Source organism: Kogia breviceps, chromosome X, assembly GCF_026419965.1.
Source record: "Kogia breviceps isolate mKogBre1 chromosome X, mKogBre1 haplotype 1, whole genome shotgun sequence".
Classification (NCBI taxonomy): domain Eukaryota; kingdom Metazoa; phylum Chordata; class Mammalia; order Artiodactyla; family Physeteridae; genus Kogia; species Kogia breviceps.
The window spans coordinates 24,535,486-24,560,000 of NC_081330.1; the positions used below are offsets into that span (position 1 = coordinate 24,535,486).

At 37.4% G+C, this 24,515-nt stretch overlaps 1 protein-coding gene across 7 annotated transcripts in view; it reads right to left on the reverse strand.

The window, feature by feature from the left end:
* Positions 1-408: 408 nt before the first annotated feature.
* The window catches only part of XIAP (X-linked inhibitor of apoptosis), a 52,954-nt gene continuing 28,847 nt past the window's right edge, over positions 409-24,515 (reverse strand). For 4 of the 7 annotated variants that reach the window (XM_067023000.1, XM_059050065.2, XM_067023001.1 and 1 more), the window contains 6 exons: positions 20,426-21,334; positions 19,198-19,297; positions 17,440-17,518; positions 15,134-15,176; positions 11,375-11,575; positions 409-4,903 (listed from right to left, as the gene is read on the reverse strand). In XM_067023000.1, coding sequence (XP_066879101.1) covers positions 4,710-4,903; positions 11,375-11,575; positions 15,134-15,176; positions 17,440-17,518; positions 19,198-19,297; positions 20,426-21,302 — 1,494 coding nt within the window. In that variant the 5' untranslated portion in view covers positions 21,303-21,334 and the 3' untranslated portion in view covers positions 409-4,709. The remainder of the gene's footprint in view (positions 4,904-11,374; positions 11,576-15,133; positions 15,177-17,439; positions 17,519-19,197; positions 19,298-20,425; positions 21,335-24,515) is intronic. The other 3 variants (XM_067023003.1, XM_067023002.1, XR_010838559.1) reach the window with 2 other exon arrangements.

The following is a 24,515-nucleotide window of genomic DNA, read 5'->3' on the forward strand; positions in this document are numbered from 1 at the left end:
CCAGATTTGCTTGTAGCTTCTGAAACTCTCTGGGCAGCTGCCTCTACAGACTCACAAAAATCCTTCTCTGCTGCCTGCCTCAAAGGGGCAGTGGCTTCTTAGTTCTCTTGCTTGTTCAAGCCTTGTTATGGTGACTATACTATCTCTCCAGTCAACCAGGCCAATCTCTGTGGGGAGGGGGGGGGGTCATATTTTTACACATGTTAAAAATTAACTTTTCATGCACTTATAGAATTCTATAAATTAATTTGAAAGCAGATGTCTTTAAAAAAAAATATGATCTGACTTGATGAGTACCTTATTGCCTGGCCCAATGGCATAGGATATATTTAGGAGGTTACATTTTAGTATTTTTAAGTATTTTATTTTCTTCTGAGAAAATGAAACTAAGTAATAAGATATCATTTTAAAGAATAGTGCTTTATTGAATAAGTTTTATTCACAGAAAAATAAGCTTTAATCTATGATGACTGCCAGATTTTACAGTAGAAAGCAATTTTCTTAAGTTTTCCATACTGATGGAAAGGTTTCTACTAAATGAAAACAGCCATAAAATTATATTCACAAATATAGTACTCTCTCTCACACATTTCACATGATTATTCACAACACTAATACAATGACATAAGAATCAGTCATTTTGTCAGGTTAGATAAAGTATAACAGTAATGAAAAAAATGCAAACTCTTCTAACAAAAATTACATTAAAGCCTTTGTTACATCAAATAAAAAATGCAAATTCGTTGCTAAGTATAGACAGAATGACAAAATATATAGTAATTTTAAATGTTACATCAATGATACACAAGAATGTAATAAATGCCAAAAAATCTATATGCATTTCTGCAAACTTTAGACTTCAAAATAGACTCTTACCACCCAAACATTAATGTAGTATTGTACAATTTGAAGCTATATGTATTTAAGATTGTCCTATTGTATTAGTTATAAAGTATCATTTAATATGTAGTGAAGGTTATGGTATACAAGAAAAAATAAACATCTGAGACCTCCCTGGAGAAGTAGCTTGAAGTTTTTCACCGTCAAACTATGTCCCAGTCTGGGCTATCACTAATTAGCTATATAGCTTTGAACAAATCATTTCACCTTTCAGCCTCAGTTGCCTTATCTGTAAAACAAGAGGGATGAATTTAGATACTCTCTAAGGTCTCTTCTAGCTCTGACACCCTATGATTCTATTATCCTGCAAATGAAATTCACATTGTGCTAAGTGTACAAGAGTCAAACTGAAACTGATTATGAAAGTGGGAATAAGCCAACTGTTTCTATTAGGAAAGCTCAACTAAATTTGGTAAGAATATTTTTTTCAAGTTATTAAAACAGGAATTTAAATATTTTTAAGGACTTGACCTACTTGTTCATTGTAATTTGCATCTTGACTATGACAAATAACAAAAAAAATGAGTAAGAGTCACTGAAAGAGTTATCATCTAAGTTTTAGCCCACATTTCCAGAGTCAAGGCATATCCACAGAAGGTAAAAGAGTGCTAGGTAGGGAATTAACATTTATAACAGGTAATTTACACATATGGCCTCCTTGAACTCATAACTTTGTAGACATGTACTATTCTCATTTCACAGATGAAGAAATGGTTACCTTTTTCTTTTTTAAAGCAGATTTGGCTAAAAATAACTGTATTTGTCAAATATTCCCTCCTGTTTTATTTCTCTAATGGAAATGATACACAATCTATCCTACTTCTCCCACCCCTCCACCCCTTTTCCCCATATTCAACAACTGGGTGAGCGGGAAATAAAACAATGATTTTGGTCTAAAGGGTACGATACGTGGAACTAATGCTGTGGTGGTAGTCTCCATTCAGAGTTCAAGATACCAGTTGTATCCACTAAAATGAAAACAGGAAAAAAAAAAACTACCAACATTTAAATAATATAACAAAAGATCATAATATACAGGGCCAAATCACATTATATACATTCACTACACCCATCCTACCCCATCTTAGCCCCAAACCAAAGGGAAAAAAACAAAAAAACAAAAAATCTAGTAGGAAAGGCAATACAAAGCTACTAATTAATAAATTGGATTTTATAAACACTAAACCAATTTCTCAAAAATTAGGACAAGGCTTTTGATCAGCACACCAGATAATTACGAATAAAGATAATTATTTATTACAAAACAACCTGACTCTTCGCATGACTAAAATGTAGTAAAATAGGTGGTGCCTTTTGAAATCTTAGAGTGAACTTTATACAGAAAAGGAATGTCTACATGTAGATACTGAGAACTATTTTGGGAAGGGGGAGGCACAGATTTGGATCTGGCTATATTTTTGACCTTGCAAGTGAACATTCTTTTCACAATTAGATGGGGAGGACCCAGGGCTTTTCATAGTGCAAACAAAGACAAACATTTGTAAGTCTTTAAAACTTTGATTAGAAGTTGGAGTGCTGAGTGATTTAAGAACCTGAAGTAACAGCATTTCTAAACAATTCTTAAAATAAACTTGTTAGCCACATCAGCTTCATGCATTAAATTTCACAACTCATGGGGAGAAAAAAGGTCTTGCTTAACTCTAAACATACAAGTTTTAAAAGAGTTTTAATGAACTGAGGCATCCAGAACTGGAAAAGCCTTATGTTAAAACAATTCAGTCCTTGGCCAACAACTAGATTGAACTAACTACCTGACTTGCAGCTGACGTGTCCTGGAAACCACATTTTAAAAACTTTAACACTTTTCTCCCCTTGTAATTTAAGTTTAAATTTAAAGCTTAGACTACACATGTAAAACTTAACTTAATGAATATATAACTAAACCTAAGTAGAAGAAAGTGCAAAGGTAAAGAACTGAGGATTTACATAGTAAAACAAAAACAGGGCAGTCATTATTTGATTTTAAAAATTCTCATTTAAATTTGCAGTGCTTTAAATGAATATCAAAGTAGTAATCAACAGAGGTTAAGAGACCATAATACTCTTTCTCTTAGAAAATACAACAAAAATATAACTTTTAACAGTTCCACTCTCAAACTTTTCTCTACAGTAAAATGCCTCACTCACCTCTATAACCGGTTGTTGTGAGAATCTTTGTCTGGGTGTTCTATGAAGCATTTTTAAACTTTCATTTTCTTTTTTAATACATACGGATTCTTATTCAAGTTTTATTTTCTCTTTAATATTCAAACAACTATTCTTCTTTTCTTGTCAATATTTTATAATTTCCAAGAGGTTTTTAAGGATCTTGAGAGAACATTTATTTCAGAAGTATCTACTACTATTACTAGACAAGAAAACAAAAAACTTAGGTAAAGACTTGAGATTTTGTCCTATATACATCTTAATCACTCTAAAGGTAAAAACTCACATGAAACTTTAAGATACAAGATGATATGAGAATCTCAACATGGAAAGCTGTCACTATAACTATGAGCAGTATACAAACATGCTTCTACTTTTACCTACATAAGCTGACAGATGTTTAAAATACTGGGTTAACGAAGATCTTTTAGTAAAGTGACTTAGGCAGGCTTAAACTAGCAAGGATTAAGGATGAATCCTTACTAATTAATTGGAAGATCTGAGACATATTTTATATTTCATTTTACAAAATCAGGAATATTTATTTTGAAACAAGAGAAGAAGACATGGTCTACCTGTCAGAAAACTACCACTCAGAAATATTTTTCATCCACAAAGCAGGAAAAACATAAACATTTAAATTTCACATTGGCACCAAAAAGGTTAACTGCCCTGCCTTCTTGGATTAGAAAAACTGAAGCTGAGCAGTAAGTAGTTTTGCAGGCGTTTGAACATGCCTAAGCCTTTAAATCAGTAAAATACTTTCTAAAAATTCTGATTACAAAAGTAATACAGACTTATAAAAAATTCAAACAGAACAAAATAAAAAAAGTAGAAAGTGAAAGGTCCCTCCCTGTAAAGCCCCTCTGGGACCCATCCCCCCCAAAGAAACCACATTTAACAGTTTGGTGCCTATCTTTCCAAATCTTCTGTTCTATACGTATATAAAACACACACACCTCACTTGGCTCATTCTATACACAGTGTTTTGCCACTTGATTTTACACTTAATATAACTTTGACATCTTTCCATGTCAGTACATGCAGGCTAGATGGTATTCAATCATTCAATACCCTTTTAACAATGGCAAAATCATTTTAAAAAATCATCCACCCAAGTACACGTGTATAATTTTAAAAGAAAATGGACAAAATCCTAAAACACAAACATCTAAAGATAATCTCTATCTTTCTACCAGTGTAGAATAGTTCATTCCTTTTTCACACAAAACAAATAATGTGATTGGGGAGATTAACTCTAATCTGTACGTTTACAAAGAAGGCTCCATTTGTTAAGCCTATCTAAAAAGGATGAAAAAGTCAGTTGATTAATTCACTTACATTTAGAAATCTAAGTCAGTGTACTCCAAATACACATTGTGATCAGTTATAATAATATGATGCTTCTTAGTCTAGGGTTTCAATTAAATAACAGTGAAAAAATAGGACAGATAATACAGCTAAAATCCTGAAAAATCCAGAAATCCAAATTTTAGATTGCTAACTATAACATCGCAGTTTACATTTTTTTCCTACTTGGTAGCAAATGCTAATGGAATTCAATGCTGATTTCTTAAAGTTGGTTCTTCACATAACACATTCAATCAGAGTAATAAGAATATAACACGCCTACTGTAGTTAGATTAAGACATAAAAATTTTTTGCTTGAAAGTAATTACTGTGTAGCACATGGGACATTTGTCCACTGCTTCAGCACACTGTTTACAAGTGACCAGATGTCCACAAGGAATAAAAACTACAGCAATATTTCTATCCATACAGATTTTGCAAAGCTTCTCCTCTTGCAGGAGCCTCAGCTGCTCTTCAGTACTAATCTCTGTACAAAGAGAAAAAAAAAGTGTTAATTTTAGACTTTCTTAGTTGTTTAAATTCACTGAAATAATGTGAACCCCTACTATGTGCCAGACACTAATCAAGTGTTGGGAGACAGGATGACTCACATATGGCATCTGCTCTTAAGTAGTTCGCATGGTAGTGGGAGAGAAAGATGTGAGCTGAGGCTACGGAGGTAAGCACAAAGTGATAAGTGCTATAATAAAGTTACATACAAAGTGCTCTGGGACAAGACCACAGAACAAGTTCTTCTGTTCAGACTAGCTGGGGAAGGCTTCTCGGGTTGGCAGCTGTTGGATAGGGGAGGGGGAGGTGGAAGAGTGACATTTAAAAACAGCAATTTGCTAAGCAGAGAAGCAAGGCTTAGGTAAAAGAAGTAGCATATAGAAAAGGCATGGCTTATTCCAGAAATGGAGGGATGGATTTGAGGGTCACTTCTGAAGTGGGACAAGTAGGATTTGGTGACTGGATGTGAGGGATGAGGAAGAAAGGAAATAAAGTTGATTTCAAGATTTCTAGCATGGCTGAGAAGGGGATGGTGATGCCAATAGGAAATATAAAAGGAGGTACAGGTTTGGGATTTTCAAGATGTTCTGAGGTGTTTGCACAGCATCCATATAAAAATGTCCAACAGGCAATCGGAGAGTCAAGTCTTGAGATCAGAAGAAGTCAGGGCTAAAGACAGAGATTTGGGTGTCATCAATACACAGGTAGCACTGAAGTTCTTGCTTAATTCAGCCTTTGTCAAACTAAGTTTTGTGAAATGTTAACAAATATGCCATAGAAATGTGTTTCGCTGTCATATATAACTATAATGACAACAACATCAACAACAGCAGCAATTAACAGTAATATAGCACTTCTATGTGCTAGGCACTATTCCAAATGCATTACATATTATAACAACCTTTGTAATCATTGTATACCAGTGTATACCAAATTTAGCCTCACATGAGAATCACTTGGGGCATTTTTTAAACAATAGATTCCTTGGCCCCATTCACTGAATCTAAAATTTATGGGGTTGAGCACACTGGCATTTGGGAACCATGACTATCAAGTTCAGGGCAGTATAATAAAGCATATATGCCCTCTTAGAAATTCAAATGCATTTCCCTATTTAACTACAGAGTTCATTTTTCATGGCATCTCTTTTAACATTCTGGGGAACACTATTCTGAAAACAAGTTTGGGAAACAGTGGTCTAATTTTATTCTACAAATACTTACTGAACACTTAGCTAGGTTCTAGGCATTAGAGATAGAACAATTAACAAATATATAGACCCCGGGCTCCCAATCATTCATAGACAAGTAAGGAACACAAGCAGACAGGAAATTATAATACAGTGTGATGATAAAAAGTAATTATAATGTGTTATGAAGAACACAGGAAGGGTGTGTGTCCATGCACACACACATAAAGGGGAGGCCTCACAGAAAAAATTATACCTAAACTGGGTCCTAAAGGATGAGTAGGAGTAAAGTAGGAGAGGGAGATGGCCTTGGGGGACAGGAGCAATGGGAGAAGAGCATTCTAGGCAGAGGAAATGACATAAGCAGGCTCCAGGGAGAGAGACAGAACCAGGCCTGCACGTGCACAGGTAAGGCTTGGGAAGAGAATCTGAGGGGGAAATAGCATGACATGAAGCTACAGAAGGTTAGCAGGAGCCTGATCATGAAGGATTTGGCAACCCATGTAAAGGAGTTTGGACTTGACACTGAGGACCCCAGGAGCCAGTGAAGGGTTTTAACCTAGAAAAAGATATCAGAATTGCTTCAGAAAGGTTTTCTTGATTAGCGGTGGAGAAGAGGATTATATAATCTCTTTTTTCTTAAAAGAGATTCCTGGGCATAATCAAAACTCAAACATAGGGCTTCCCTGGTGGCACAGTGGTTGGGAGTCCGCATGCCGATGCAGGGGACGCGGGTTTGTGCCCGGGTCCGGGAAGATCCCACATGCCGCGGAGCGGCTGGGCCGGTGAGCCATGGCCGCTGAGCCTGCGCGTCCCGAAGCCTGTGCTCCGCAACGGGAGAGGCCACAACAGTGAGAGGCCCGCGTACCGCAAAAAAACCCAAAAAACAAAAAATACCCCTCAAACTTGGAACATAGAGATAAGAAGATATAAACTGCCTGCCCCCAAGAAGCTTGTCTAATGGGCAGAAGAGAAAAGAAAACAGTTCCAAAATGATGTTACAATTAACAGCAGAGAGAGTAGAGGGAGCTGCAAACTCTGCTATGGGTATTGGAGAAAACTTCAGTGAAGTGACCTTTGAGCTGAGCCTTGAAGGATGAGCTCAAGAAATGGATTTAAGGAACTGGGGGTGGAGTGGGGCATCAGATGAGGTATACAAACAGGAAAAAGGCATTCGGGGCATAAGAAACAACAGAAGCAAAGGAATGGTATTATAAACTGATTTATATTATATGGAAGCATCTGACCAAAAAGTCGGAATAAAGTATATATTCATGCCATCACCAAGACTGTGGTAACCAGTGCGAGCTAGCCTGCCAGAGGAATATGGAAAAGCAGAGTGACTTGGTTAAGGGAAAGCACTTGAGGTAACAGGCTTTCTGTTGCTGTCCACAAGCAGAGGCACTTGGAGATCATGCAGCAGAAGCAGAAAAAGGCAAATGAGAACGAAGAACCCAAGTAACTTCATGTCCAATCCTCTGGCACTTCTCCTGTGTGCGTGGAGCTAGTCCCACCGTGCTAGAGTTTCCTCCTGTAGTGCTCACAGGCGCCAGCAGGGCATTCCCTTTGCCCCGAGTCTACAGCAGGCCTCTTTAGTGCTTCCTTCCCTTCAGGTAGTCTCTCTACACTTGGGCCAGTCCTGAGGGTAAGGGGACTACACCTTACCAGTGTTTTTTAAAAAGAAGCTTTGTAATTCCAAGAAAAATCAAAAAAAAGGAAGACAATTAAGTAATTTACTCATTACTTTTGGATGTAATGCCACAATGAATAAAAAAGGACACTGGATCAGATACCTCCAGTAGTCAAATTTACAGAGAAAGAAAGCAGATTGGTGGTTGCCAGGGGAGGGGAAATGGGAGTTGTTGTTTAATAGGTAGAGTTTCAGTTTTGTAGATGAAAAGAGTTCTGGAGATTGACTGCACTACAGTGTGAATGTACTTAAAACTACTGAACTGGGTACACTTAAAAATGGTTCAGAAGGTAAATTTTATGTGTATTTACCACAATTGTTTTGTTTTTGGCTGTGCCGCGTGGCTTGCTGGATCTTAGTTCCCTGACCAGGGATGGAACCCAGGCCCTCAGCAGTGAAAGCGCCAAGTCCTAACCACTGGACCACCAGGGAATTCCTCACAAGTTTTTAAAAAGTAAAAAAAAAAAAAAAAAAGAAGAAAGAAAAAGAAAAAACAGGAACACCGGACCAGAAGTCAGGAAACCTGAATTTTACTCCCAACTATCTGAGTGACCTTGAGTAACAGCATATCTGCACTTCAGTTTTCTCTGAAGTAATGAAAATTTTATATGATCTTTAAGGTTCCTTTCATTCCAATTGTTTGTGATTCCATCTTTGCAGACAACAATGGATGAAATGTCATGCCTACCAAACACAGATATCATCAACTCCACTTTTCCTACCTTATTTCAGGCTTGCATACAGACACTTACTTGAGATGGTGACGGTCTAGGCATTCTTTCCAGACTAATAGTTTACCTCTGGCAATTACTTCACTCTAGCCTTTAGAGTAACTATTGGGTTCTTTCCTTTCCTGAGGTAACTTTCCCCTTCTACTTCCTACAAGGCCCCCTTCTAGGTCAGGAGGTTCTGGCACATAGCAATAAAGGCAACAGCTAGATAATCTTTGATGTTATTTGCTAATATTTTTACTACATTATTTTAAACCATTTCTAGAATAAACTGATGTTGTTAATGTTCCTATCAGAGCAGATTCATGTGGAAAGACAGACTGATAAGAAATGTGTATGGGTTGATTTTTACATTATGTTCTGTAATATACAAATAAGGATTAAAGCAAGTGCCTTAACACACACATGAAATAAAGGGCTTTATATCATACTATGTTGTTTTTAAAAAGAAAGAAAAAAAGATACTAATTTGGTACTATCTTTAGAAGACTGGGGTATTCTCTGTCACAGAGCCAATGGGATAAAAACTAGTATTGAATCTAGGATTTCTCAATGAGTAACAATAACACTGTACTTTTTTCTAACAACTTCCACCTGCTTTACTTCAATTAGGCCCACCCTCTATTTTGTATAGAATTAAAAGTTTCTTAGTGCCAGTCTTTCCTCATCAGCTTTTGGGAAGAGAAATAGACAGCAGTCCTCCATGAGAAGAGAGCCTGTAACAATTACTTGCCTCTCAATTTTGTGAGACTAAGGAGAGATCAACTGATGAATTCTAACTCATGGCCCTGAGAGCTAGCATTTGTTTAGGCCCTCCTTCCCACACTACCCTGGCTTGTAGTCTCAGTAATAAGAACGCCCCCACCAACTCCTGTTGTATAGAGGACAAACATGCCACAATGCACTCTGTCCCTTGTTCTCTTCCTACTGCAACCCACTAAATCTCTCTGTTGTAAACACCTTCAGGTATAAAAACTAACACCTTATTGTCAAACTTAATTAAGCTTGAGTTATGGTTAAGGGGAGAATGGCACAATCACTTGTATCATGAAGTAAATGGTTTGTTTCACCATCACCAAGACACGTGGAGCTATTATAGGTTTAAAATACATGCATCTTTAAGGAAAAGATGCTTTCTGCTGAATCTTTTATATCAACTAATGTAATTTAAAATATCATTAATGTTATACTGTTTTATGACTTACGTAAATTATCTGAATAATGTTTCAAAAGCATCCTAAATAACCTAAAGATCAAAAGGGTCTTTAAGGTTACAAAAAAAAAAAGTGAACTTTTAGGTTCATTAGCCCTTGGAGAATTCTCATCTTTTGATACAGGTGGTCAAAAGCTTAGAGAACGATTATAATAAAGTACCCCAAGAATGTATTCAGTTTGAAACCTTTTCTTTAACCTCCAATGTTGTTGGCAAGCTCTAGAGTAGCTGTCACCCTTAAAGGAGAAACTTGTATTTTTTTATCTTTTTTTTTCCTAAAAGGAGGTTATATACTTCTCTTCTACATTATTTAATACACTTTCTATATATGATTCATAGTATTAAAATGCCATTAATTCAAGCTCTATTTAGCAATATATATTTTTATATATTTACATCACATAAAAAGTTGCAGGGCTTCCCTGGTGGCGCAGTGGTTGAGAGTCTGCCTGCCGATGCAGGGGACACGGGTTCGTGCCCCGGTCCGGGAAGATCCCACATGCCGTGGAGCGGCTGGGCCCGTGAGCCATGGCCGCTGAGCCTGTGCTCCGCAACGGGAGAGGCCACAACAGTGAGAGGCCCGCGTACAGCAAAAAAAAAAAAAAAAAAAAAAAATTGCACAACACTCTAAATCCAAAGAGTTTCAACTACAAAACTTATAGTCTACACACAATGATAAAAGTCTTTGTTGTTCTTTAACTAAAATAGAGCATAAACTCACACTTTTAACATGAATGGATCACTGGATCTTACTTGGAACCTGAGTAGAACAAATGAACTGTAAAAACATTTTAACACAATGAGGAAAATTAAAACCAACTGAATTTCAGATGATATGGAATTGCTGTTAATTTTGTTAAGTGTGACAATAGTATGTTATGGGCTAAATGTCTCTCCAAAATTCATACGTTGAACCCCTAACCCACTGTGTGATGGTACTTGGAGGTGGGTGGGGCCTTTGGGAGGTAGTTAGGTTTAGATGAGGTAATGAGGATGGGACTCCATGATGGGATCAAGGTCCTTATAAGAAGAGGAATAGAAAGCAGAGTGCTCTCTCTCTTGGCCATGTGAGGACTTAGAGAAGGCAGCCATCCGCAAGCCTGGAAGAGAGTCTTTACCAGCAACCAAATCCGCCTGCACCTTGATCTTGCACTTCCCAGCCTCCAGAACTACGAGAAACAAATGTCTGTTGTTTAAGCCACCCAGTTTACAGTACTGTTATAACATTCTGAGCAGATTAACATACAGTATTAAGGTGATGTTAAAAGAAGTCCCTATCTGTTAGATATTTATTGAAGTATTTATAGGTAAATGATACATAGGATGTCTGGGATTTACTTTGAAATACTACAGCAAAGAAAAAAAGGTGGGGGAAGAAGTGAAACAAGATTGGAAAAGTGTTGATAATTATTGAAGATGGTCAATGCATATGTGAGGGTTCATTATACTATTCTCTCCACTTCTGAGTATGTTTGACATTTTTCATAATAAAAAGTTTTAAAAAACATTTATCCTACGGGGAATATGAGAGGAGGGAAATGAATGGGCCACAAAGTCATGTAAGATACTATTCATAATGAAGTGATGTTAGGTGTGTCTTGCTTTTTAAAAACAGGCATGCGTACCTTTCTGTAATGAAGTATGACCTGGTTCATCTTGTGTATTGTCTTTCTGAGCACTCACTAGATCTGCAACCAGAACCTCAAGTGATTTATAGTTGCTCCCAGATGTCTGAATTTTTTCCTCCATTATTTTCTTAATGTCCTTGAAACTGAATCCCATTCGTATAGCTTCTTGTACCATAGGATTTTGGAATATGGTATCATCTGAAATGAAAATTGGTGAGGAAAAAGATCATAGAGTTTAATTATTTTCATTAACACAACTCAACAGCAAAGTATAATTAGAAAGAAAAATTTAAGCAACAAGCAAAAAATCAAAACCAGGGACTCCCCTGGTGGTCTAGCAGCTAAGACTCTGTGCTCCCAATGCAGGGGACTCAGGTTTGTTTGATCCCTGGTCAGGGAACTAGATCCGACATGCTGGGGGGGGGGGGGGGGGGAGATCCCGAGTGCCGCAACTAAGACCCAACTGCAGCCAGATAAATAAACAACAACAAAAACAACAAATCAAAACCAAACCACCAAACCAAAGCTGCTTTGGGAAGAGGATTTAGAAACACTTGGGCATTGAAGAATCACTTTCAGAATCTTATCTTACAACAGTTGAAAATGCAATGAGTATGTATTTTGTAGCATTATGAATTGAGATTAGGTGCTTTAAAGACTACATGAACAGTACAAGATAAGGTAAAACAGATAAGAAAAGGGTTAAGTGCTTCAAAAATCTGAAAAGTGTGGATGTCTTTAGTGAATCACCAGCAATTATTTTGAAAAAATCATGGGAAATAGAGGAAGACTCAGTCTGTGACCTTGAATGTATCAGTTTCCTATCTCTCTGACTTAAGTTTCTGCAGCTGGGTGGGGTGGGGGTGGGGTGGGGTGGGGGCTGGACTAGATAAGGCAAGAAAGCAAATAGAAAGTCACTTTAATGACACGCAAAGTAGGAATACAGATTGTGTAGTGATGTGCTAAAAGAGGACACTTCTCTTCTGACTCATCAATTCTACTCTTCGATATTTTTTTTTCTTTTCCACAATGCACAGCTTGCAGGATCTTAGTTCCCCACAGGGATTGAACCTGGACCCCAGCAGTGAAAGCGCCGAGTCCTGACCACTGGACCGCCAGGAACTTCCCCACTCTTGGGTATTAAAAATGAGTACATATATCCACCAAAGACATACACAAGAATATTCACAGCAGTGTTATTTATAACAGGCCCAAACTGGAAACAACTCAAATGCCCATCATCAGGTGAACGGATAAGTAAATTCTGGTATATTCAAATATTACACAGCAAGAAAGAAAAATGAACTACTGCCACAGACAACATGGATCAATCACATAGATATGATAAACAAAACATCATAATGATGAACCAGAGACAAAAGAGTGCATACTGTGTGATTACATTTTTAAGATGTTCAAATCTAATCTATGGTAATAGAAGTCAGAATATAACTTGAGGGTGGATACTGATGGGGAAGGGGCCTGAAGGAGATTTCCAGGGTGGTGGAAATGTTCTATATCTTGATCTGGGTGACGGTTAGATGGACCTCTACCCCATACCATATACAAAAATTAACTCAAAATGGATGAAAGACCTGAATGTAAGAGCTAAAACCATAAAACTCTTAGAAGAAAACACAGGTGACCTTGGATTAGGCAATGATTGCTTAGATATGACACCAAAAGTATAAGCAACAAAAAAACAGACAAATTGAACTTCATCAAAATTAAAAAGTAATATGCTTCAAAGGACACCAACAAGAAAGTGAAAAGACAACCCACAGAATGGGAGAAAATATTTGCAAATCATATACTTGACAAGGGTATAATGTATAATGTATAAAGAACTAAAATATATAAAGAACTATTACAATTCCATAATAAAAAAAAGTAACCCAGCTAAAAAAAGGGCAAAGGAGATGAACAGACATTTCTCCAAAGAAGACACACAAATGGCCCATAAGCACATTAAAAAAATGCCCAACAGCATTAGCTATCAGGGAAATAAATGCAAATCAAAACCACAATGAGAAACGCTTCACACCCACTAGGAGAGCTGTAATAAGGAGACAGACAACAAGTGTTAACAAGGATGCGGAAAAGCTAATTGAAACCCTCATACACTGCTGGTGGGAATATAAAATGGTGCAGCCATTGGAAAACCATCTGGTAGTTTATCAAAAGTTTAAACATAGAGTTACCACATGACCCAGAAACTCCATCCCTAAACATATACCCAAGAGAATTAAAAACATATGCCCACACAAAAACTTGAACACAAACGTTCATAGCAGCATCAGCATCATTCATAATAGCCAAGAATGGATAAACAAAATGTGGTATTATCCATATAAAGGAATATTTTCCACCATAAAAAATAATGAAGTACTCATATATGATAAGGGTTGAACTTATATATGACTGGATGAACCTTGAAACCACACATTATTACTCCATTTATATGATATGTCCAGAATAGGCAAATCCATAGAAACAGAAGTAGATAAGTGGTTGTTTGTGCTCGGGGGTCGAGGGGCTGTGATGGTGAATGACTGCTAAGGAGTATGAGGTTTCTTTCTGGGGTTATGATAATGTTTTGCAATTAAATAGTAGTTATGGTTGTACAACCCCATGAATATACCAAAACCCACTAAAGTGTATACTTTATATGGGTGCAATTTTTGCTGTATGAATTATATCTTCATTTAAAAACAATAATCCTAAACCAGAGCAAGAGTCTTACTAGTCATAAAAGGAATAGTATGCAGTATAAGGATGATTATTATCAAGAAATGTTATAGAATCTTTGTCTCTGGATAATTTCAAAAATACAGGCTGGAATAAATGATTTCTTAAACTATCATTTATGCACATTACAAAACCTTAATCAAATAGTATCAAATTGGGTCTCCTTCTCTAGCATACATATGAATATATATAGTATTCTCTTGCCTTCTAATCCTTAAGATACTAAATAGATGATGTTATGAGTATAGGGAGTGGGGAATCACCAGACATATTCTAAATTAAACTTTACTATTTTTGAAACATGATGCCTAGGTTGAGAATGAGATCTGTAGTGTGATGTAGGATTCAGAAGACCTAATTTACAGTCCTAGTTCCACTAATGCTTTGTAATGTAACCATGGGAAGGTCACTTAACCTCTGTTTCTTTATCTGAAAAGTGTTAATAACAATACCTTCTTTGTTTCACATAGTATCTTGCTCTGCACACTTTAGTTTTTAAAGATGTCTATCATGAGTAAATAATCTTTGTGATAAAAATCCTCTACCTCTCTGAAAGGTTAATAGGAGGTAAACAAACCAAACCATACTCCTTTGTGAAGAAGCTGGGGAAGGCAAAAAGATGGCATGGAATAAGGAAGCAGGAAGGTTAGGGCTGATCATGGTGATGGCATATTAGTAGAGCACTGGGTTCACAATCCTGGCTAACTAAAGAAACCCCATTGATAAAAATACACTTAACGCTTTTTGTGATTTTAACAGAAATAACAATGGAGAGCCTACAGCTGTTCCTCTAGAACTTGGAAAGACTGTCCAACCTCTGAACCAATGTTCCCAGCATATAAATATCCAACTTACATTTATAGGCACTTCATTAATTCTTAAGTCCACAGCAATCTCATCTCAAAGATATATACCTTGAAAGAATCAGTTTACCTTTCCATCTTATAAATAACAAGTATAATAAATTGGCAATGAAATTAAAGTATTTATTTTAATAAGAATATTTACCAATTCTTTTAGTTAATGATGGTGTTTTTTCAGCAGTTCTCGTCTAAAATAGAAATATGAATTATAAGTTAGAATTCCTTGTGGTAGAAGACAATTACTTCAATTTGAGAAGTTATGTTAATCATGAGTTTATAAATTACCTTTATTCCAGTTCAACATATGAATATTCACAAGAGGCATATAGCCTGATGAAGCTAGAAGTTAAAAGATCATCTAATCCAATCCATTCACTTTACAGACAAGAAGCTGAGGCTCAGAGAGATTAAACAACTTGATTGAGGCAATACAGTTCATGGCAGGGCCATAATGGCAACTCTTGTGTCTCATTCTAGTCCAGGTCTCTTTCCACAAAGTACTGATGCCTTGGCCATCCCAGGCTACACTATCAATACAGATACCTTTTTTTGTTTGTTTGTTTGTTTGTTTTTGTGGTACGCGGGCCTCTCACTGTTGTGGCCTCTCCCATTGCGGAGCCTCTGCTCCGGATGCATAGGCTTAGTGGCCATGGCTTACGGGCCCAGCTACTCTGCATGTGGATCTTCCCAGACCGGGGCACGAACCCGTGTCCCCTGCATCGGCAGGTGGACTCTCAACCACTGCGCCACCAGGGAAGCCCTAGATACCTTTTTGAGATTTTAAATATTGTCTGTGAAAAATTAAAGACTAGTCGTATAAAACACATTATACAAGTCTAATTTCAGAAGGCTGAGGGATTTAAGTGTTTTAGTTCTTCAAGCCCATTTTAGCCTACAGTGATACTTAAACCAGTTCATCCTGATTCCCTTTTCACAAATTTGCTTTAGCTTAAGAAAAACAAGCACTCTTCAAGATCTCCCCTTTAAGCTCACCATACATTACTGTTTTACTTTTTTTTTTTTTTTTTGCGGTACACGGGGCTCTCACCGCTGTGGCCTCTTCCGTTGTGGAGCACAGGCTCCGGACGCGCAGGCTCAGTGGCCATGGCTCACGGGCCCAGCTGCTCCGGGGCATGTGGGATCTTCCCGGACCGGGACATGAACCCGTGTCCCCTGCATTGGCAGGCGAACTCTCAACCACTGCACCACCAGGGAAGCCCCTGTTTTACTTTTAAAATTTTTATTTTATATTGGAGTATAGTTGATTTACAATGTTGTGTTAGTTTCAGGTGTACAGCAAGGTGATTCAATTATACATATACATATATCTATTCTTTTTCAAATTCTTTTTCCATTTAGCTTATTACAGAATATCGAGCAGAGTTCCATGTGCTATACAGTAGGTCTTATTGGTTATCTATTTTATTTTTTTATTTTAATAAATTTATTTTTGGCTGTGTTGGGTCTTCATTGCTGCGCACGGGCTTGCTCTAGTTGGCGGCGAGCTGGGGCTACTCTTCATTGGGGTGCGTGGGCTTCTCATTGCAGTGGCTTCTCTTTGTTGCGGAGCACAGGCTCTAGGGGTGTGGGCTTCAGTAGTTGTAGCAGAAGGGCTCAGTAGTTGTGGTACAAGGGCTCAGTAGTTGTGGCTCATGGGCTCTAGAGCACAGGCTCAGTAGTTGTGGCGCACGGGCTTAGCTGCTCCATGGCATGTGGGATCTTCCTGGAACAGGGCTCGAACCCGTGTCACCCGCATTGGCAGGTGGATTCTTAACCACTATGCCACCAGGGAAGTCCCGGTTATCTATTTTAAATATAGTAGTTTGCATATGTTAAACCCAAACTCCTAATTTATCCCCCTCCCCACCTTTTCCTTTTGGTAACCATAAGTTTGTTTTCTAAGTCTGTGAGTCTTGTTTCTGTTTTGTTAAATAAGTTCATTTGTATCATTTTTGCTCACTGACTTCCTTTTGGTCACACATACCTTCTTTTGGTGTCTTAACACCTCCATCAAGCCTTCTGCCCTGGGAGCGATTCTGTTTCTTCAGGTGATTTTGTATAACTCTCTTCTGAACCATTGTATTTTGTTTAGCGATGTAGCAGAGTTAATATTTTTTAACAACTACTTTTTAAAGACTGTTTAGGTACACAGTAAAATTGAGGGGAAGATAAGAGATTTCCATGTACCCCTTGCCCCAACACGTGCGTTCCCTCCCTCATTATCAACATCCTTCCCAGAGTGGCACACTTGTTAAAATCAGTGAACCTACACTGATACGTCATAATCACCCAAAGTCTATAGTTTACATTAGGGTTCACCCTTGTTGTTTTACATTTTATCACCATACATTATTAATCTAAAATACTATACTGTGAATTTTATACCAAGAAATCATTGCAAAACAAATTATGTAATATTTGAAAATATATATTCTACAATATGTGACTTACCAGAGACTCCTCAATTGAATGGGTTAAATGAATATTGTTTATGTATTCTTGTCCCTTCTCTTCTAACAGGTATCTACACCTTAACAAATAAAAGGTTAAACTTTAGTAGCTCATAAATTAGTAAAGTATAATTAAAGATATAACCTCCATCATCTTAATTCCATTAACTTGCTTTTTGATATTTCCAAGGAGCCACAAAATAAAATGTTACTCAATTCCCTATTAAACTATCACTTTAAGGTTAAAAAAATGTTCTCTTTGTTATCCTAATATGCTAATGTCAGTAGAGCAAAAATATCAACTTGCGAACTTTCAGCTTTTATGCAAGTTATTAAATTAGCACCTTGACATTTAAAAACAAGTTTTAAGTAATCGTAACGAGTTTTATTTAGAGATTAGCCAATTGTACATTTTAAAGGAATTCTTTAGGCTTTCAGACTTTCCTTTTAAGGCTGTTTAAGGTTAAGATTTATTTTCAAATGATCATTCTGAAGTTTTAAGTTGTACTATTTTGTAGGCCAAAAATTCACATCACTGTACACTGTACACATCTGTGTACTTTAAAGAGGCAAGATGGCAAAGAGATGTTTAGAATATGTCATCATTCTAAGATGCCACTGAGTGTAAGCAGCATGATTATATTATGTACTACCACTGCCAATTAAATTATTACCCACTACCAGATGTGTCCTGATTTCAGAGATCTGAAAATGTGACCAACTGTGTGCCTTAGAATCAGTGAGATTCAGTAATATTTGTTAGAGGGCATGATGGATTCTTAAGGAATCTCCTTGGCAACATGGGCTCTCATGCCCATCATTAAAGAGCCTACTTCCCGCAGTGGATAAGAATCTGCTTGCCAATGCAGGGGACATGGGTTCGACCCCTGGTCCGGGAAGATCCCACATGCCGCAGAGCAACTAAGCCCGTGTGCCACAACTGAATCCACATGCTGCAACTACCACAATGAGAAGCCCACGTACGTAGCCCCTGCTCACCACAACTAGAGAAAGCCGCACAGCAACAAAGACCAATGAGGACAAAAAAAATTGTTTTAAATTTTAAAAATTAAAAAAATTTAAAAAATAAACAGCCTACTTCCAACAACAAAATCATACATTCCTTTTTTTTAAAAAAAGTAATTAATTAATTAATTAATTAGGCTGCGCTGGGTCACCATTACTGCAAGGGGGCTTTCTCTAGCTGCGGCGAGTGGGCGCTACTCTTCATTGTGGTGCACGGGCTTCTCATTGCGGTGGCTTCTCTCATTGCGGAGCATGGGCTCTAGGTGCATGGGCTTCAGTAGTTGTGGCTCACAGGCTCAGTAGTTGTGGCTGGTGGGCTCCAGAGCGCAGGCTCAGTAGTTGTGGCACATGGGCTTAGTTGCTCGGTGGCATGTGGGATCTTTCCGGACCAGGGCTCAAACCTGTGTCCCCTGCTTTGGCAGGCGGATTCTTAACCACTGCGCCACCAAGGAAGTCCCATACATTCCTAATTTGGTGTTTAGAAATAGAATCATCTGAACATCATAGATATGATACGTAAGTAATGAATGGTTTGGTCACTGGAGAAGGCTTAGGTGTTTTTGAAAAATGTATATAAAGTAGGTGACCCCATTTTTTATAAACCTGGTGTGAATTTCAAATTTCAATTGATGTAGGCTAAAATAGCTGATGTGAAAAGTTATTCAAGTCTTCCCACTGCTTATGTACTACTGTCCAACTTGCCTGTCACTGAAGGAACATTTAAATACCTTACCCTGGATACCACCTAGCATGTTGTTCCCAAGGGTCTTCACTGGGCTTCCAATCAGTTAGCCCTCCTCCACAGTGAAAGCACTTTACTTTATCACCTTCACCTAAGAAACACACAAGTAAAAATACATGTATTTGTACAATTACAAGCTTACCCCCAAATACCCTTTTAAATACTATAAAATTAAGCATTTCTAAATTACATGAAAGTCTCACAGCTTAAAAGAAGATATCTGGAAGAAAAAAGAATATATCTGAATTCACATCTAAGTAACAGATAAGATCATTTGAGGAGGAAATACACACTAAATTCACTGATTCAATTTGAGGTATTCTGCAGAAGACAAAAATAAAATTTCCCAATTTTTATGTGAAAAATCACAATTGTTTTAACATATGTCATTTGGGGCCATCAATGCTACATTTACTTTTTCAAACTGTGAAACTTTAACAATAAAGTTCAGCATAATGAAATTACAGGATAAGTTTCTCTAAGGTTATAGCTATATGACACTAAACAAACTTTCAAGATTGCCATATGATACTAAGTAAGTAAAATATTGAAATAACTTACATTTTATATTTTGGCACTATTCAATCTTAAAGTAACTGGGTCAGATATATAACGGTAAAATTTTTCTGAATATTTCTGGAAGCCATCACACTAATGGCCCTTCCTTCCCTATTGACACGTCTACAGCAGTCCATTTGAAAAGTGCTCATTTTAAGCAATAAGGCATCTTTCGAATATACAGGGCAGCTTTCAAATATATAGTCTATGTACAAAAGGCAGGTATCAATTTTAACATCAGCCAAAGTAAACTCCCTAATGTTAACTCTTCTTATAGGGTTGTTGTGAGGCATAGAGGAAATGCATGTAATATATGTACTGAGCACATATAGTAGGTGTGCAATGAATTATAGTTAGTATTACTATCAGACCTATTCTTCTATCAGGGATATCTATCATCTTTTGCATGTCATTCTTCTCCAAAACACAATTACATAAAGATAAATATGACTCATAATATGGTAATCTTTCGCACGTAAATTCAGTGGTTATATTACAGATTCAACATAAGGGTTCACAGAATAATACTAATATAAATAATGATGTCAGCCTACACCTAAATATTTACCAGTTCAGGGGGCAAATGGCATCTATTTACTTTTTAGGCACCCTGGGATAGTTGGAAAGTTATTTATTAGTCTAATTTTATAATAAAGTTTACCTAAAGCATAAAATCCAGCTCTTGCAAGCTGCTCCTTGTTAACTGAGTATATCCACGTCCCAAATGTAATGATCCGTGCTTCATAATCTGCCATGGCTGGATTTCTTGGAGGATTTGTTGAATTCGGGAAATTCCTATCAGAACTCACGACATCAGATTCACTTTGAATATTAAAATTCCGGCCCAATACAAAGAAGCAATTAGGGAAGTGTCGCCTGTGTTCTGACCATGCACGATCACAAGGTTCCCAATTTTTCAGTTTCCCGCCACAACAAAAGCATTGTACTTGATCATCAATACCCGTGTAGTAGAGTCCAGCACTAGCTAACTCTCTTGGGGTTAAGTGGGCATAGTCTGGCCAGTTCTGAAATGACTTTAATCTAGCTTCTTCACTACACATGGCAGGGTTCCTTGGGTATATAGTGTCTGATAAATCTACAACCTGTCCAGTTCTCAGAAGATAGTCTGCATGAGTCTCAGATGGCCTTTCTAAAACAAAATGATTTCTGCTTCCCAGATAGTTTTCAGCTTTGTACTGACCATTTTGGACACCAGGATTTGTAGGCTGTGCAGCATTATTTTCGAAATAAAAGCCATTGATAAATCTGCAATTTGGGGATACTTTCCTGTGTCTTCCAACTGCTGAGTCTCCATACTGCCATCTATCTACCGCTGCATGACAACTAAAGCACCGCACGGTGTCTCCTTCACCAGTGTATAGAAAACCAGCTCGTGCTAGTGTTGATGCTGAAACAGGACTACTACTTGGAAAATTAGCAAAAGTTTTAAATCTATTAAACTCTTCTACAAATTCTTCATCCTTACTGATGTCTGCAGGTACACAAGTTTTAGATCCTTCAAAACTGTTAAAAGTCATCTTCTCTTGAAAATAGGACTTGTCCACCTTTTCTAAAAAGAGAACATTACGTTAGGAAATCCAAAAATGTCAAACACAAGCAATATACTTTTGATATTAGGAGTTAACAAATTACCCACTGATGACACAATCTTTAAGAAACAGTCTAATTCTAAATACTAGAATTCTACATTACCACATGATTCAGGTTATAAAGTAAAAACTAGCATTTTTGTTTTCTCTTTTAGAGGAAAGTAATATTTAAGCAGGTAGATCAGAACTATTCATTTTTAAGCGCCTATTTTAAATATGAAAACTATGTGATGCGGAATATATTAAATTGATTAACCATGTAAAATCATTAATTAGGAAAAACACGAAAGAAGCACAAAATATGCAGATTCTTAAAGTCTATGCATAATTGTTATAATGGATCATTGTATATTCAAGGCATCTAAGTTCAATTTTTACAATTAAAAAAAAGAATGTTCAGAATGTTAATGAATTTTTAATATTTATTTAGTGATTAGCAAAAGATAAGCTTTATTCACAAGGTTGGTTCCAATATATTTTTAAAGAACATCAAATGTTTATGATTTTCACGTATAAACAATCCATTTTTGTTAGAATTGGATCATTTCAAATGTATATAATACTGCCCTCTAGAGGGTGGCTCAGGAAAAATACTAAGTACTTGTAGACCTTAACTGCAGTTACTTTTGCTATCAACTGCCCACAGTCAAGAAACAAACTGTGGATTGGAAGAATCAACATTGTGAAAATGACTATACTACCCAAAGCAATCTACCGATTCAATGCAATCCCTATCAAATTACCACTGGCATTTTTTACAGAACTAGAACAAAAAATTTCACAATTTGTATGGAAACACAAAAGACCCCGAATAGCCAAAGCAATCTTGAGAACGAGAAATGGAGCTGGAGGAATTAGGCTCCCTGACTTCAGACTCTACTACAAGGCTACAGTAATCAAGACAATATGGTACTGGCACAAAAACAGAAATATAGATCAATGGAACAGGATAGAGAGCCCAGAGATAAACCCACACACATATGGTCACCTTATCTTTGATAAAGGAGGGAAGGATATACAGTGGAGAAAAGACAGCCTCTTCAATAAGTGGTGCTGGGAAAACTGGACAGCTACATGTAAAAGTATGAAATTAGAACACTCCCTAACACCACACACAAAAATAAACTCAAAATGGGTTAAAGACCTAAATGTAAGGCCAGACACTATCAAACTCTTAGAGGAAAACATAGGCAGAACACTATACGACATAAATCACAGCAAGATCCTTTTTGACCCATCTCCTAGAGAAATGGAAATAAAAACACAAATAAACAAATGGGACCTAATGAAACTTAAAAGCTTTTGCACAGCAAAGGATACCATAAACAAGACCAAAAGACAACCCTCAGAATGGGAGAAAATAGTTGCAAATGAAGCAACTGACAAAGGATTAATTTCCAAAATTTATAAGCAACTCATGCAGCTCAATAACAAAAAACCAAACAACCCAATTCAAAAATGGGCAGAAGAACTAAATAGACATTTCTCCAAAGAAGATATACAGATTGCTAACAAACACATGAAAGAATGCTCAACCTCATTAATCATTAGAGAAATGCAAATCAAAACTACAATGAGATATCATCTCACACCGGTCAGATTGGCCATCATCAAAAACTCTAGAAACAATAAATGTTGGAGAGGGTGTGGAGAAAAGGGAACCCTCTTGCACTGTTGGTGGGAATGCAAATTGATACAGCCGCTATGGAGAACAGTATGGAGGTTCCTTAAAAAACTACAAATAGAACTACCATACGACCCAGCAATCCCACTACTGGGCATATACCCTGAGAAAACCATAATTCAGAAAGACTCATGTACCAAAATGTTCATTGCAGCTCTATTTACAATAGCCAGGACATGGAAGCAACCTAAGTGTCCATCAACAGATGAATGGATAAAGAAGATGTGGCACATATATACAATGGAATATTACTCAGCCATAAAAAGAAATGAAACTGAGTTATTTATAATGAGGTGGATGGACCTGGAGTCTGTCATACAGAGTGAAGTAAGTCAGAAGGAGAAAAACAAATACCGTATGCTAACACATATATATGGACTCTAAGGGAAAAAAATGTCATGAAGAGATTAGTGGTAGGACGGGAATAAAACACAGACTTACTAGAGCATGGACTTGAGGATATGGGGAGGGGGAAGGGTGGGCTGTGACGAAGTGAGAGAGTGGCAGGGACATATATACACTATCAAATGTAAATTAGATAGCTAGTGGGAAGCTGCTGCAGAGCACAGGGAGATCACCTCTGTGCTTTGTGACCACCTAGAGGGGTGGGATAGGGAGGGTGGGAGAGAGGGTGATGCAAGAGGGAAGAGATATGGGAACATATGTATATGTATAACTGATTCAGTTTGTTGTAAAGGAAAAACTAACACACTATTGTAAAACAATTATACTCCAATAAAGATGTTAAAAAAAAAAAAAAAGAAACAAACTGTTCAAATGGAAGAGAAGTACTATTGCAGCCTCATTAGAGCTGCCAAATTACAGCTGTGTAATATTTAACCAAGATAAAATACTAAAAGGAACTGGTTGGATTATGAGAAAAATGGCCAAGATAATTTATCCTCCAAACCTGAACTCTTTTGAAAGTGAAAAATGATGCTACTAATAATTACACTGTGACAAGAGGCACAAATAAGGGTTGCCCCAGGCAAACCTGGTTCTCTAGAACCTCACACTGTTCCTGACACTGTGCTCAGTACATGCTTGCCAAATGCAAAATAAAAGAATGGTCGGGCTTCCCTGGTGGCGCAGTGGTTGAGAGTCCGCCTGCCAATGCAGGGGACACGGGTTCGTGCCCCGGTCCGGGAAGATTCCACATGCCACGGAGCAACTAGGCCTGTGAGCCATGGCCGCTGAGCCTGCGCGTCCAGAGCCTGTGGTCCACAACGGGAGAGGCCACAACAGTGAGAGGCCCGCATACCACACACACACAAAAAGAATGGTCACAATGACTCTGTCTCTACTTCATATGTATAGTAACTGATTTCTTGGGAAGAATTAGCAGCTCTTTTGGCATTATGTTGGCACAATATGTCTTGGAACATCATCTCTCTTGGAGTTAATGTTCAACAAAAGGCTTCTGTCTTGCAGGCTGGCAATGGACTTCAGTCTTTCCT